General features: G+C 34.6%; 1 protein-coding gene across 4 annotated transcripts; it reads left to right on the top strand.

Annotated features, from left to right (window-relative positions):
* Positions 1–3,493: 3,493 nt before the first annotated feature.
* On the top strand, positions 3,494–17,416 carry LOC144840626 (serine/threonine-protein kinase SBK1-like). Of its 4 annotated transcripts, none has more exons than XM_078696509.1 (2): positions 3,494–3,682; positions 15,540–17,416. In XM_078696509.1, exon 2 carries the CDS (start codon positions 16,069–16,071, stop codon positions 17,251–17,253), a length of 1,185 nt encoding a protein of 394 aa, XP_078552635.1. In that variant the 5' UTR covers positions 3,494–3,682; positions 15,540–16,068; the 3' UTR covers positions 17,254–17,416. The 4 variants fall into 4 exon arrangements, with proteins under 4 accessions (XP_078552635.1, XP_078552636.1, XP_078552634.1 ...); XM_078696510.1 differs by lacking the exon at positions 3,494–3,682 and adding an exon at positions 10,114–10,298; XM_078696508.1 differs by lacking the exon at positions 3,494–3,682 and adding an exon at positions 10,114–10,510.
* Positions 17,417–17,529: the final 113 nt, after the last annotated feature.

Raw genomic sequence — 17,529 nt, 5'->3', positions numbered from 1 at the left:
ATAATCCAGGGTTTCACTTGTAGACCTTTCGTTGAACTTCATATCTTTAAATATACATTATGATTTCTTTTTTATTTAAAAATGTTCTACAAACTATATAGTTATATTGAACATTGTTTTTAAAAATATATGTTTATATTAAAATGATTTATTAAATTCAAATACAGTATCTGTTAAATTTGTTTGGATGTAGTTTTGTAACTGTGATTTGCATCATCTTATTCGAGAGCTTGTACAGTGAAAACTCTTTAAAGACCCATTTACACCAGGACGATAACGATCGACGATTGTCTGGCCTTAAAGACCCATTTACACCAGGACGATAACGATAAATAGATAAGAAGGCATTTCTCTTACATAAACAAAAGAAATTAGAACTATAGGGTAATCATGTATGTCTTTCTAATATTGTTTAAACCCGATCAAATGACTTCATGATTAATTTTTAAAAAATATATCGTTTTATTGTCACGATAGTATTGCTCTTATCAATCGAAGAAAGCATAGATGGTTATTCTATAAGTTATAGGATGAAAACTAATTTATTTATCGTCGATCGTTATGATCGTAGTGCAAATGGGCCTTGAAAGAGGACGTGGGAGGGAGTCTTAATAGGGGTTGGTCGTAGTGTTAAATCACGAATTACGAGCAATAGAACTCTTGATGATCGATACAGATATTTTGAAAACAAATCAAGGGACTGATATTAGATATACGATGTGCCAGAGTACATACATTAATCTAGTTTCTTTATTATGAGTTTCGTCTTAATGTTAGATAAATTCAGCGCTGTTTCTAGAATTAGGATGCTTTGTCACAGAAGAGTGACGTTTTATATATCATCTAACTACGGATGAAATTCATTTGAAATCGCCTGTCTTTTTCTAATACTTATAGACGATGTGAGAATTTACTATCTAATACTCCAATATATTTTCACTGAGTTTAGATTTACGAGACGATATTAGTTCTATGAATTCTGATATATTCTGTTAAACACTGTCGCTCGATTGAATCCTATTTTGTGGCGTGTAGCTCCATTTCTACTTGAAATACCGTATATTCAAACTTTAACCATTTGTCAGATTAACCACAACTTTCTCCATACCGACGACGAACCCAATCACCGACTAACCTGATTTTCCCGCCACCGCGGTACGTACATTGACTTATACCGCGGTATGGGCCAACTAATCGACTTTCGCCGCGCTGTGCTCATCGACTGTGGTATACCTATTATACTTATTTCATAAAATAATGCCGGGTTCACCGTTAAACAATTGATGAATTTATAAACCTATTCCTTCGTGCTTAAATAAATCATGCGTCGCCTGAACATTACGCGTGGTTACACCAATGTAATCAAATACCTCCTTGTTTAATTAACTAATTCATAAGTGTATAGGCTAGTATTGTTTTTGTTTTATTGCTTGGCCATGGAGAAATAATTCTACAGGTTTGGGGCTATTGTTATTACTGTCGCTTTTTATTCTTTCTTGGCTTCAGCCCATATCCTTCCACTGCTGGGCAAAGGCCTCTTCCAATTGATGTCATTTGTCCTATCTTTCGCCATGCTGTGGTACCGGTCTGTCTAACGAGCTCATCCCTCCATCTCGAATGAGGTCTACCCCTTTTTCTTTTCCCATATAATGGTTGCCACTCCGTTGTCAATTGTGTCCATCTACCATCGTGTATCCTTAGCCCGCGCACCTCCATTTTGTATATTTTGCTGTCTTTACTGCATCATTCACTTTGTTTTTGTTTTCGTGTCCCTCCTCGTACGTCTACACAAGCAGCATTCTTTCCATACTTCTTTGTGTGGTTTGAATGATTCTCTCCATTATTATTATGTATATAGATAGTGGCTATAAAGTATGCCTATTTAACATTTTAACCACCATTATTCTTCCACTACCGATCTCAACAACGTCATTGTCATCATAACAGACATGTTCTATATTACTGCTATATAGTTATTTCAAATTAAATGAGATTGTATTACAAAATATCGATTTTCAATGCACTTTTAAAAAATCTTTATATTTACGAAACGCATTTGAAATTCATTCATGCAGTTAGTATGGTATACGGTGTCATATAATTACATATCTTAATTGTGTTTAGACTATTCAACTGGATATATTGTTTGCGGCAAAAGAAAGAAAACAGTAATTATTAGTTTTGATAGTATTTTGTAGGATAATTAGAAGTACGTGTCAATGAATATCCGTGTGTATTGTCAAGTTCTATTTGTATCGTTGTTTAATGTTTTTCTTCCATAGTCCTTACACATATTTATGTTGTTAAGTATCGTCGCGACGTTTTAAGTATTGTCGTGGTGTATTAAGTATCGTCTCGATGTTTTTATCGGCATTTTACCCGTACGTATGTCGTTGTGGATGTTTTTACTAGTAGGGATATCTTGACACTATTATCGTTTTACTAGATAGTCGACGGTTTACTAGTAGTAGTATCGTCACGACTCACAGTATCGTCGCGACGTTTTTTTTAGTATTTTCGCGACGTTTTGATAGTATCGTCGCGACGTTTTGCTTATCGTCGCGAAATCTTACTTAGGCCGTCCTGACGTTATTAGTATCATCGCGAAGCTTTATTAGATTTTCGCGACGTTTTGATAGTATCGTCGCGACGTTTTGCTTATCGTCGCGAAGTCTTACTTAGGCCGTCCTGACGTTATTAGTATCATCGCGAAGCTTTATTAGAGTTTCGCGACGTTTGATAGTATCGTCGCGACGTGTTTTTTTTATCGTCGCGAAGTTTTACTTAATGTTGTCTTGACGTTATTCTAGTATCATCGCGAAGTTTTACTAAATTTTCAAACTCTGCCACCGGAAGTGTTTACATCACTGTGTGTCTCCTGATTACCCTTACCACTATATTAAATAGGCCTATCACCTGTTGTGAAAGGCGTATTTGCATTTGTCAGTATTATGTCAATGGTTATATAGTCCACAACAGCTGCAGATCCAGGACTGTGGATCCTGCTCCAGAAAAACTAATTTCATCTCAATTATGAAGTGCCACCAACATGCTCAGTGACTTTGACCTACATGTTTAGTGACACCACACTGAGTGTCGCATCCTGTATTTTACTTTTAATGAAAATCTGTAGAACCATAAAAGTATTTTAAATCTGTATTTTTAACTCAATTTGTACTTTTTGTGTCCTCTTTTAACTTTTTTATACTAAAATCTTGTTCTCTGTTTTATGTGATTTTATTCTTTTTTACTGGTTGTGCGACAATGTTTTTAGACAATTTTAATGTGTGTACTTTCAGCCAAAGTTTCAAGCCATTTATGAGTTTGACAATAAAGTTTATTGAATTGAATTGAATTGAAATTGAAAATCGACAACGCCCTCTCAATTAAGTGGAGATGTTTCTCTTCATCTTCATAGATGTATATTATTAAAAGATTTTATTCGTGATTTTTTACTATTTTATTTTATATAGCGCCACCCGTCACTTCAGCAACTGAAGGTCATAATTTTCTGAGAACGTTACTGATACGACGTTCAGTTACGTCATCAAGAAGCCAAAGTAACACAATTAATTAGTGCAGTACATAGTACGAGGGTTTTTTTTATCATCAAGAAAATGATTTTTTTGCAATCTGATGGAATGCGTTACCAGGCTTCCAGCTCTTGAAATCATTTCTTTTGGTGAGTAATTTTCTATTTATTTATTATTATTCAATAGACCTAACAGTAACACCGTATCACTATTAATTTTTCATTTGGTTCTCATAATGTTACTGTAGTAGGCTATTGTACTTTGCCGGTTTAGTTTGAAATCGTCGCCAATTGTTTCTGTTAAGTCCTGATTTAAAGTCGAAATTATGAGCATTTATCACTATGCTGCTTAGATTATATAGCTACAATCTTTAAGGATAGCCTATTCATCACATACAAGGCCAGTTCTTCCTATGGCGGGTCTCCCCAGCAATTTCTATTTATATCGGTGGTACAGTACACATCTATTTCACAGCAAAAGAAGAACTTTCTACAACTGTTTACAGCAATAAAATGCTGATAAATAATCATAGGCCTAAACAGATATAAAATGAACGACATCTGTGCGAGTGAATATACAAATCCTCCAGCTTCAAGGTCTCCTCCAATACATAAAACTATTAGATTTAAACACGAAATATATACTTTTTTTAGCAGATCAACCCTTTTTATTGGATCCCAATGGAAATAAGCTAATACGCTTTTTGGGCTATCCTGGAAAATATTTTATAAATGTATTTATTTGTAATGTCAATAGGCCTAATTTATGTTATCACTTAACGGTATATTTTATGATTTTTCTAATAAATTCAAATCAAATCAAATCATTGGTTTCCATGTTTCATGGAATAATGAATACCGGTATAGCAGAGACATCTATCTGTAGTAGTGTATTTAATTGATAATCAAATATGCCTTTGTATCATTTAATATAATATATTTTATATACTTGGATCCATTGTATTCATCTGTTACGCAACAGACGGCGGCGAACGTAATCATTCTGTGTCTCTAAGCTATCATTATGCCGCGTCGCTCCATTGCCTTGTAATATGGTTTAATTCTATGCATCTAAAACATTGCCACATTGCTTCCTACGCAATATGGAATCCGGGAGAAAAGTATGTGATTTATGCAAATAAAAATTCCGAAAATGTACACGCGAATATTACTTTTCATAAATCAACGACATACAATTTGTTTGAAGGATCATATAAAATAATAAAAATGATAGTAAGAGAACATTGAATGATAATGCGTTGCTTTAGGGGACAATGGATGAACAAAGTTTCTGTTATGGTTATGCACACTCACAAGGATAACTCATTTTTTATCCACTGCATGCAAAAGCTTATCATAATCAAACGTATTTTGATAGTGGCCGTGATATTCACACTTTCTGAGGGAATCACTTACCCTTAAAATTCGCCTGTTTCTCCATTATGACCATATAATAGTTGACCAGTGTATCAAGGAAAATTCCGTAATACAGTATCTCATGTGTATCACGTGTGATACCTGGGTTAGATTAAGTGTTATATTAGTTTAGGTGTATGGCCGGATAATGAGAGGATGAGAGAATACAAATTGATATCCAATAAATTAAATCATTTCCACCATGTTATAATTCTATTTCATTTTATATTAATAACTTTGTTCATAATATAATGGTTTCCAAAGAACACATCAATAATGAACTGTATATTTCATTATTACGATGTAATACAGCAGTTGTATGGATTGTAAAACATTACGACAGTTGCTGATAATATGTTATTAGCATCTATAATATTTACATTGTTCTCTATTCTGAAACTTAACAGCAGACAAACATAATGTATTTTTAATTAGCGCGTAAAATTAACAGTAGCTGGATTGACAGCAATAGCGCGTACCTACTCAGAGTACGTGTACAATTATGTATTGATTGATGACGTAACACTTCGATACTTTAAGGTATTTTTACACACACAAGCTGCATCAATATATTTTACTAAACGCAAAGCTTAAAATGTAAATAGTCACGGATTTCTGTATAACCATCCTACTGTAGTGAAAACCAAGCCATACGTTTAGCCCACTATGTCGGTCGGTTGGTCAGTCGGTCGGTTTGTCGGTCAGTCGGTTTGTTGGTCGGTAAACACTAACTCAAATGTGCGCACGCGACTGCAGCCATGTATATAGCCTTGTTTTTTCACGTATGAGGTCTATACTCTCTTCAGACAGACAGAGAACATACATTATTTAAACCTCACTTTAATATGTAAATATGAAGCAATTAATGTGTTACGTCGTCCATATCAGGGCACGTTATACACTATCAAGTTCTCAGGGGGATGTTCGATTAATAAACGGAGTGGCTATAACTGTTAAGAATCAATAAAGTGCATGAACTATTCATCAGCGCCACATCAGCAGCTAGCCTGAAGGTATATTTTTGGTTAGATACCGTAGCTTTTCTACAGGCTGGTGCTAAAGAAAATAATATCCACACTCGAATCTAATGCGTTAAATTTTGCTTAGTGATGACGGGAAACCCATTCCAATTTATTAAGCCAATAAATAATACTCGCTCCTGTTTCAATATATGAAATCTCAAGAGTTTACAAAATCGCGTTTGAATTTCGTCAATTTGCAATTATCGACGCAAATGCGTTAAACTTGCTTTAAACTCGATGCCTATCACCGGGAATCTTAGACTGTATTTAGGCGCTTCTCTGAAATAATTCTTTATGCCTTAATATAAAGAATCCCTCGTTGTACATACATAATACTATAATTTATTATCATAGACAAATTCAGTAAGCCGATTTCATATTTGTGTGACATGTATATCCCTGCTTCAAACTAGTTGATTGTTAATATTTATTTAGTGATAGATATTCTAGCGTATAAACTGGTTTTGTACAGCGCATCCATCCATACGAGAACAAGGTAATTGTGCAATGGATTTATTATTAGGTTATGATCTTTAAATCAAATTACACGCTATTATCCGATATGTTATTCATTATCTGATGTGTATTGAGTTAAGTTGGCAATCTAACCAAAGAGCATCAAATTCGAACTGTAAGCCTGTTTCACACTTAGGTGAATTTATTCGCGCGAATCGACAGCGTGTTGAATTATGCGCATGCGTATGCATCATCTACTTTTTGCGACGCGTTGTGTTGCCAGAACAATTATATAGAACTCATTGATTGTTTTATTCGCACGAATGTATCGCATGGTGGGAAATAGTCTGGATTCAAGACGGAGTTTTGACTTAATATTTAGTAAAAAGATAAATATTTTGGCACATATGACGTTTCATACGATACTACTTGGGCTTGAAACTCCTCGGACAAAAATCGAAATAAAAAAACTAAACAAAAATGACAATAATACAGACTTATAGTCTAGGTGAAAACACACTTAAACATGTTTTTGACGAATTCATGTGAATCGAATATTCTTCTGATTGGTTGCGCATTTTCTGCACATGAAAACAAGTTAAATGGAAATTTGAATAGACATGCGCACAAAAACCAACGCGTTCGTATCGCCAAGTGCGGCCTTTGCGTGATGCCCTGTGTACGTCACCCAAGTTCCGTTGTCTTTTTTATATCATAATGAAAACAAACCATTTCCTTTTTTTTTCCTTCGTGGGAATCACCCACCTTTATTGTAATTTCTTTTCATTTTAAATGTATAATAAATAATTGTGTCGTTCTTAAAACGATATAGATACATATTTGGCATAAATACGGTGGCCTATAAGTGTCACGGCAACTTTCAAAAAATATCACTTATAGGCCACCGTACATAAAGGTAAATAGACTCTATACAGATGGAGCTATAATAGAACCATTGATAAAATAATTAGTATTAGTAATACATAATACATATTGTATATTTAAAATTGTACTGTACAAATAAATGAAAATATTGCATATATTAAAACAAAGAATGAAATAAAATCAAGGTAAGTTCTCTAAAATGCTATTTTTTCCATTTTTCCATTTTTTGTCTGCTTTCATAAAATTGCATCCGTATTCATTTGTAATTAAGGATTTCAATTCAAATGCAAACAAATTCCATATCACTTTATGTTTTTTCGTTTTTTCTAATTTTTCCAAAATGCATCAAACCATTTCCTTAATTAGAAAACACATTCTCTGATCATCAATGAGGCATAGTATGCATTTTGAAATGCCAAACATAATCCGTTAATTTGAAGATATATGGTTCAAAAAGTTGGTACAGTAATTATGTGTACAGTATGTTCTGAACTGTGTACACATATTTATTTATGCTTTTGCGTAATACTATGTTTGCTTGATTTGTTATTACTTAAATCATTCACAAATAGATGGCATGGTTGTTAAGCCTACGTGAATTCCTTTACATCTATATCTATCGTATAGTTGTAATAACACGTGAAAACAACCTCATAAACCAAACATCCTCAGACGCTGCTGCTACAACCAACTGTTAGCAGCAACAGTGTATTTGTTTAACTGCTTTACATTTGAACATATGAATCCCCAGTCGTCCGTTATGCTAAATAGAAGTCGAGAGTTAATGAGAAAATTGTCATTTCCACATGCCAGTAAAAATCTCTCGACGCACTTACTTGATCTTGATGGCTTACAATTAATATGTTTTTAAAGAAAGGGTAATGGAATAGCTTAATGGTGAATACGTGTTCACATTCAATCGGAGAAAGAGTTTTGAGAAAACACTATGAACAATTAGAGTGTTGAAGTTATTATTACATTAAATATGAACAGATATGTGACGCATTCCATCGATAAAAATTTTGAAAGAAAAAGGATAAATTATTCAGGTAGTCATTCCCAGTCGAGTGACCGCGCGTTGACGTGCAGACGATTTGTTCGCACGATCGCAGTTAGTTTATACGCATGCGTATTGTTGAAACAACCAACCAGAGCTAAATAATAATATTAATATTCCATCGCACGACGAATAGATTACAGTAGTCGAGTGGACTTTTAGCATCACATCGAACATTAGGAAATTGATGTAATTAATATCTTGTAAAACATACAACATATGATTGGGTTACACGCTCGACCTTGTCGACAGTTTAACAAAATCTTTTATAAAAGAATTTTACATCTGTCGTCAATGATTATACTATTGTTCTGTTGTTTGTAGCAACATCATTAAGTGTATTGAATTATTGCCAGGTAACGCGAAAATAGGAAAAAATAAATTATTTGACATCGGAAATATCGCGTATGTTCGTATTCGTGTTCTGATGAAATTTTAAATATTTTAAATATATTTTAGGTAATGTGAAATCATTACACTACAGTATATACAGTAATAGTAAGAATGACAACGTTATGTCTAATATAACAACAGGACACTGAGCTCGCCTTGCCAAGATAGGAACACGCAACAGTCTTTTGATCGTATGGCTGCGACAAATACTAACAGTGATGATCCTGTCGCAGCCACAGATAAACATGTTGTTCTCCGGAACTCAACATCCTGTTTATTTTTAATAATACAGAATAAAATGTGAAATAATCAACGAGAAACTGTAATGATTAAAAATGCATTTACTGAGTATAAACCGATTTTTCACAATCGTCACTTATGTTATCGCTCAGTTTAAAAAAGGCATCTTCAATCATTGTATGGACGACATTCTAGTTCTTTATGGCATGGTATACTTAATTAATTTTTAATTATGTTTTTCTGACCTCGAGGCAATCAGTCGAGGACATTTTTCTGCATTAGGCCTATTAGTTAATTCATTGACATACAGTATTTTGGCCGTACTTTTTTCTCAGCAAATTTTCTAGCGCACTAGAACAATCGCGTTATGAGATGTAGGTCTATTATTGGAGCCATTGCGCAGTTAACAAGTATGGACAATTCGAAATAGCACGAAGGTAAATAAATAGTTTGTCTTACAAACGTGTAACTATGCCGCATAATATCCGCCATAGATCGTGTAAGTAAATAATTCAAAAATCAACCGGTAATAATCTAGTGCTTAGATGCAGTAAATTACCTATCAATAAATGGACACACGCGTACTACATTTTCAATCCTCTTCTGATATCATAGTTACAAATCTTGTTGAATATTTCACTACATTAATGTCGAATTTTTACTTTCTTGTTGACGGACGACCATTTTTCTTGTTCAGTCGTCCTTTGAATGAAACCTTTAACCATTGATCACGTATAACTTAATTCATTCAAGGAGCACCGCGACGAGTTGCTAGAATTGTTAAATTAAATGTGACAAAAACAGTAGTAGGACTACGTACAACCTTTCTACTATATGATTACGTCATCGCTATGCTAGTACGCGCGTAACATTTATGAGTATTAATGTGCACTTATATACAAAGTTTAGTTAGAGGTCGATGGTTGTGAACGAGTCTGTTTAGGAGATGCTAGTGTACATGTCGCTCTACTGCTGTAAACGTGGATGAAAGTATAAATTGCATGGTTGTAAAGTAATATAATGTTCATTATTAATATGTGTAATGTAACGTGGCCTTGAGTAAACGCGATGAAAACTTGAAGTATACGCGGCCGGCAACAAGCTCTACAAACACCAACCGTGATAGCATAGTCATGCTAATTAAAACACGCATGCGTACGGGGTATTTCGTCGTTGGATACCTGTATCGTACGGAGTGTTTCGATCGTAATCGGTCCAGTCGTTTCCAATCAAACAAAGTTGAACAGCTGGCTTGACCAAACCAATTAGACAGAGATTCATGTTTGGTGACATTAAGGTCTGTATGTTGGTAAACACCTACGAACTATGAAACTATGAAACAACAGTCAGTTTAGACTGAGACTACTTACTACTGTATCGTGGCGAAAGGAATATCTACCGGTACAGTTTGCTGTCTGTTGTAATTATTTTGTCCGATGTAGAGGTATCAATTATTAATTTTTCATATTTATTATGCGGCAAAGAAAGTATCAGGAGTTTATTCATAAGGTAAATTGTATACTTTATTGATTACGTGTAATCTTACAGGCCTATGTTTTTATCTTTTGATATAATTTGTGTGAAGGTAGGCATGTATGTTGGGAAAATGATCCAAAGTATGTCTCCGTTCCATGTTGCACCTGCTCGAACTTTCGCCAGCATGATCCATAGGGCGATTTAAAATCCATTTACGTGATATTGAAAGTTATAGGCCTAAATATTAATACTGTTGTTAGTTTTAAGGATGTAAATAATGCATATCCTGCAAATCCATGATAAATAGATTTTATAAAGTGTGATAACATAACGTGTGAGAAATAGTGCATACACCGGTATACAGTATTACTCCAACAAGATAATTAAGAAACACATTTGGAGAATCAACATTTCGACATTTATTATGTCATCATCAGCATTTTATATGTCAATTATTTGGCAAAAGACTGCAATAACATGACACACAGTACGTATATAAAACTCTCAGCAGACAACACATCTAAGTACAGTACTATAGTTTCATGTTATATCCAGCATAATTACCCGCTGACATAATGTAGTATGGAATGCGTTTATTTTTAAAAGCGTTCAACTCTAGTAACAGAGGTGGCTCAGGTGTGTAGACTCATTTTCACCTCCGTTGGGATTTCACGCGCATTATCGTCATCAAGATGTTAACTTGTGTTATGTTGTTTGCTCATCTGCTCCAGGTAATACCGTAAGGCCTCTGCTGTTGTACATAGCAATTATTTTGTGTTTTCATTCTAGTATCGGATGTAAAACACTATTTACCTTATTGATGTGATGTGACCAATTTCATAAAATTTGTATTAAGCTACTTTAAATCGCGACCGGATTCGGTCCCGGCGCCTTGAGAAAAATATCGTGAGCGTTGGGCGTGTTTTCACACCACCGAGCACGAATTCGGTTATTCGTTGTCAAAGGAGGTCATTCATGCTGACTGTTGATTGGTCAAATGAAAAAAAATCGCACGATTCTGGGAACAATGGCTTCTTGATTAATCGCTCCGAATTCGGAGTCCGAATCAGGTACGGATTTAAATTGTACGAATTTGGTGTGAACGAACCCTTGCATCGAATCCGAGCGTGATGTGAAAGCAGCTTTAATCATCTTATTTTTATCATCACATGTCTTCACTTCCACTCATCAAGCACGATGCTGTTCCCGTGAAAAAAGATGAAATATGTATGAATACAGTGAAAATAGTGTCTTAAACATCTATTTTGTACCCACCATTTCCACACATTTAGCTTTTAAACACGTAGTTACATGTTTAACGTGTTTAAACCCTAAACGTGTTTATAGCTACCTACATGTTGTTTTCATCCACTCGTTTAGCAGTCAACATGTCACTATTATGCTCAGTCAACATGTTTTTTTTAGCGTTGCGTGCATATGATTTTACTGTGGCGGAAAAAAGCTCCACATTATGAGCTCCACACATGGCAAATTAAACACGTTTAACACCTAAACGTGTCTTTATATTGCTCCACATGTTTAAAAATCAACACGTCACTGATGTGTTGAGTTGGATACAGACTGTTTAGTATGTATTTAGAACCTAAACATGTTCGTATCTAAACATGTTTAAGGTTAAATGTGTGGAAAAAGTGGGTACAAACTATATGTTTAAGATCTAAACACTATTTTACATTGTATGGAATTGCACCAATTGCATAAAAAGTAGACGGACGTGAGAAATGAACATAATATAATATTATGTTGATGTTGAACAATCTCGTTAGTTTAGTGCATCACGGGAATTAGCATTGATAACATCAATATTATTTTTACAATCATGCTAGCCACACATATCATTTTATCGTTTGTAATTTCGAAGATACGAGTCGAGACATTGATGACAAAGATACACCAACCACTTGGTAGGCCTACCATCAAAGTGACATTTAAAGACAGCATACACTACATATACATTATTTCAATTTGTATATAATGTGAATGTATGAATGATCTCTTGTGCAGAGATTTTTAAGATGAATGAGAAACTTAATATTTATGAAGGAAAATATTTATAGATTGTATATACAAAAACATAATAAGAATGAAAACGACAACAGAAATTTCGATTGCAAAAAAGTTTTTTTTTATCAAAAGAATTATGTAACAATTATGTTTTGACATTACCGACCATCTAGTGGTGTCTTTTACCAAAATTCGCTTCGCGACAGCCCCCACCATGGGGTATCTGGTCTGGGGCCGAAATGGAAATAAAGGTGAGTGATCCTCACAAAAGACAAAAAAAATACCTGCAACTTCCAATAAGAAATGCAGATGAATTCCGTTACTCAACGATGCCAAATTTAAAGTCAATATTTATTGATGGTACGTTTGAGAGATTTAATGATCCTTCTAATGGAGTGCCCTCAGAGAAACTAACTTCATAAAATTAATTTCATATCGTATTTATCATTTCCGATTTCGATAATTATCATTCTCAATGACATCACGACGAAGAGACAAAATGTGGGCGCGCGCATACCCAAACGTGATATATACGCGTAACCATTAGTTAATTCTTCGCGTCGCTGATGATTTCCTGACATAGCCTAGGTGTGTGCTTGTGTTTTTAAAATACAAATTGACGATAATGTATGCATAGTAAAGGAATGCTATTTTCTATTCTAATGGGATCTGCCATAGTCAGACGTGGTTTAATTTTGACGTCATTTACGGTTATCTTCTTCACGTTACATAGTATAATTGACACAGTTTTCGTGTTTTGTATTGGATGAGGAAGGCAATAACAAACACAAAGCTTTTAAATTATACACACACCGTTAAAATCGTATAATGTATCAGAACGGTAATTGTATTGAAATATTTTTGTGCCTTTGGGGTTGTTCAAATCTAACTGAATTTGACATTTATTGAGAAATCAATCCACATTTTGAATTAATATATATCGATAGCCGTAGAATATATTATACAGTACTTCTATATTTAAGTGTTTTAGAAATGTTTTACTTTTTACTTTATGCAATAGATATTTCTGTTATAGGCCTACTTGTCCGTTGTGAATATAGTATAGCCTAAGATTCTGTTAGATTTAGCGAGACATTTTTATCGTGACTAAATTTGCTAGAGACTATTAGAACATCAATTACATGAAGTGCTACCATTAGATAGGCGGGAGCATTCGGCAAGCGGGTGATTATAGACATGGGGCATTATTCGAGCGCACGTTGCAATTAGTGCAATTAGTATATTAGACAATTATCATTAATTGGTATATTGAGTGTTTACTCGTTCTTTAATTCGTTTTGTTATGCCTTAAACAAAATTCATTAATGCATGCCTATTATTCAGTACATTAATGTTGATACTTGTTCTACTATTGGACGTCAGAATGTCTAATAAAATAAATGACAACCCGTATTACATTACTGTTAATTTTGTCCATGGTACGTTATCGGTATGGACTGATATGAATAACGTGTCCTTTAAACATAATGGGACACTGTTTTTTTAGAGAAGTCAGAACCTTATACCATTATTTAGAGTTAAATATGGAAGCCCTAGGTGACCTCCTGCGCAATCCTCAATGTTTGCAGTATAACATATTTGTATTTAGTCTTATGTAGGCCTCGTATGCTGTAAACAAGCATGGGTGTAAGTATTTTTCGGACAGTCGGCCAGTTACCTGATATTAAAGACGTAGTACGTGAAAATACTTTCCTGTCAGTTCCGATGAATATTCATGAAGAAAAACGCTCTGCAATGTTTGTGGTTATGAATATTTATGAGTGAAAACAAAATCCCAATTTGTACCCAACTCGCCAATTTGTATTGAAGTCATCGCTGTTTAGTTTGCATTCAATGTTCGGTTTGTAAAATGTAAAAAAATGCACGCGCGTATACCTTAACAATTTGTGTTATTATATTAGGTTTGAGAAGAATGTTGAACACTGTCATACATCATTAATAGCACACGCACATTATAGAGCTAATTTCCCGTATTTGCGTTACGATCGTAACGTCACGAGGTGAACTCCATTGGTTTATCGGTATTTGCGTTTTATTAAATTTTCTCTAAAACCTATCGTGGTAGTATTCTAATTTATTTAGCTACATCACCACAATCACAATCCCATTACGCCATCAACGTCATTATCAACAATATGTATTTAGGCATCAACCATAGCAATCTATATATTTGGTTCTCATTTGGTGGACATAGGCAACGCAATGGTGTACACGCAACCAATCACGACAGTTTGAATGATCCATCATGATTGGCCAAATCTGTGCGCTTATACGTCATTGCGTTGCGTCCTAAGTGCACTGGAAAACCAAGCTTAAACAAGGATAATGTAATTTCTACTGAAATTCACGATGGTGGCGTCTGTAAAAAATGGGATGTCCAAACTAATTATAGAGACTCTATAGTACTCTACAGTAGGCCTAATGTTGGGTGCAGCAGCAATGTTGTTTTTATTTTTTTTTAAACCAAATATTTTCCATAACAAGTGGGCTACTCGCGAGGTGACCTTTTAATTTACGCATGCGTAATATCAAATGTTGAAAATAAGTAGATCAAATATTGGATTTTACAATCAAATTTAGACACTTAGTAAAATGAACTCACAACGATAATCCAATCTATGTTAATGTATCGGTACAATATTAAAAATATTGAATTATTTTCAAAGAAACGTTGTCGATATTCTACCACATACCGTAAAATATTAATCAAAATATAAAGTGCTTGGTGAGTTTGGCTCATCAGCTTCCATGAGTAGTTTCATGTTATTTTAGCCGGTGTTATTAATAAGATAGATTTAATAATTAATAATAGACTAAATAACATAATGGCGATTCGTTTTTCGTTCGTTTTTCATAAAAGATCACAAGTATGCATAGATACCGGTAACTAAGCAAGGTCATCAATCGATGAACGGCAAAGAGGCATCATTCCACTCGTAACCTTTTAAGTGACATTTGATATTCTTAATCGACTCTGGTATTGAAACTCATCCTTATGTTTATTTCGTTTTTGCAGCTGTCGTCGCAGATTTGAACCGGAGACAACTCATTTAAGACACGTCCACGACGTCAACCCAACTCAAGAGAGAGAATGAGTGAAGGTCGTACCACCTAAGTGCGTGCTCTTGAGCGTACGTACGCACGATCGACATAGCACACGGCAAGAGCGTATACGGTACAGGAAATTGTTCATAATATAGTGTATACATTTTCTACGAAAGAAGTAGGTTGGTATACATAAACGCAACGGGATCAGTAATTGAAAATAATACATTTAGGACATTGAGAACCTAATCAAGTACGAATTGACGAATGAGAGCATTATTTGGAAGGAAACAATGACAACTCATTGGAACTAAACAGACTATAATACAACACTGTGAATTGATTAGTTAATAACAAGATTTTTATTTGAGATTTGTGTTAAGCTTTAATTTTTGTAACGCAAATATTATCACATTTCCATGCCGTCGAATTAAAATTAAAGATTCTATGAATCGTAAATTGTTCGAAAATTGTTGGTAAGATTAATTTTAATATCTCTAATGACTTTGTTTTCATCATTAAACATGTTCAAGAAGCTTACTGAGAATAAGGCCAACGCGGCCGCAGTTATTCCGCCAAAATTACCGTCTGTTTCCAGCAGTGCGGTGAGATTTAAACTTGATACAGGGACTTACGAAACTGAACGAATACTCGGTGAAGGAACATTTGGCCGAGTGGAATTAGTAACAGAAAAAGAAACAGGTACAAAATTAGCATTGAAATATATATTAAAATCCAAAACAAATTTTAAAGACTTTCAGCGGGAATTTCGAATGAGTTATTTTTTATGTGGACATGCGCATGTCGTCTGTACGCTTGAGGCTGCGTTTGAGACACCGGAAGCGTACGTATTTGCTCAGGAATACGCTCCATGCGGGGACTTATTTGACGCGATACCGCCGCATAAAGGACTGATAGAAAGTAGAGCTAAATCCTGCCTACCACAGATTGCTTCTGCTATAGCCTTTCTCCATGGACAGAATATGGTTCACCGTGACATTAAACCAGAGAATGTCTTGGTTTTTGATGAGTCGTTAACAATGGTAAAATTAACCGATTTTGGAATGACTAGAAAAAAAGGCTCTCACGTTAAGAAGACTGCGCATAGTATTCCATATACACCACCAGAAATATGCAAGGCAATCAAACATGAGGGTTATTCTGTAGATGTTGGACAAGATGTCTGGTCCTTCGCGGTTCTAGTTTTTTGTACACTAACAGGAAGTTTTCCATGGGAGAAAGCTGACCAAACGGATCAATATTTTACTGATTTTTCTAAATGGCTAAAGAGGAGATCTCACGTCTTGCCACATGACTGGAGAACGTTCACTCCAAGGCTACTAAAGTTTTACCGCAAAGCTTTGGAGTTGAAGACGTCACGGCGTTGTTCAATCACAGACTTTTTTAAATACGTAGACGATGATTGGATAATGCCAAATAAACGTCATCGGTCAACAGACGACGACGCGGAAAATCGGGAAGCAATGGAAGATCTAAGACGTAAATTGCGTTCATACGGTGTGGTGACAGATACAAATAAAGAAAACAGAAAACAAAGAACTATTGAATGGGTAGAGCAATGGCAACCGACATCACCTTTAAATGCTGACGAACCAGATATCAATGACGTCATCAAAGATCTTAAAGAAGAAAAGAAAAAAGACACTAAAAAAGGAACCGATTAACGAATTGTAGTATTTTATTATGGTAATCAAATGATATTAATAATCAAGTCACATTCATAGAAAAGTGTTCAATTTCAATGGATGCTAAGTGTAATGTTGGAATTTGTAGATGTTAAAAAGATGTTAATTTTATAGAACAAGTCTATATATAATCAGTATATTAATTAAATTAGCCGAAAGATGAGAAATGAGAGGTACAGGTAGTCACACTACTACAAAGTTCTACTATTGTAGTTCTTGAACCTATTTTTATACATTTTCAGCCTAATGTTAGAT

Source organism: Antedon bifida, chromosome 4, assembly GCF_963402885.1.
Source record: "Antedon bifida chromosome 4, ecAntBifi1.1, whole genome shotgun sequence".
In the NCBI taxonomy this organism is placed as follows: domain Eukaryota; kingdom Metazoa; phylum Echinodermata; class Crinoidea; order Comatulida; family Antedonidae; genus Antedon; species Antedon bifida.
This window is presented reverse-complemented; position numbering and strand designations above follow the sequence as displayed.

What these genes read in the sequence shown, in the direction of transcription:
- LOC144840626 (XM_078696509.1), top strand. Translation starts at nt 16,069, where the DNA reads ATGACTTTGTTTTCATCATTAAACATGTTCAAGAAGCTTACTGAGAAT.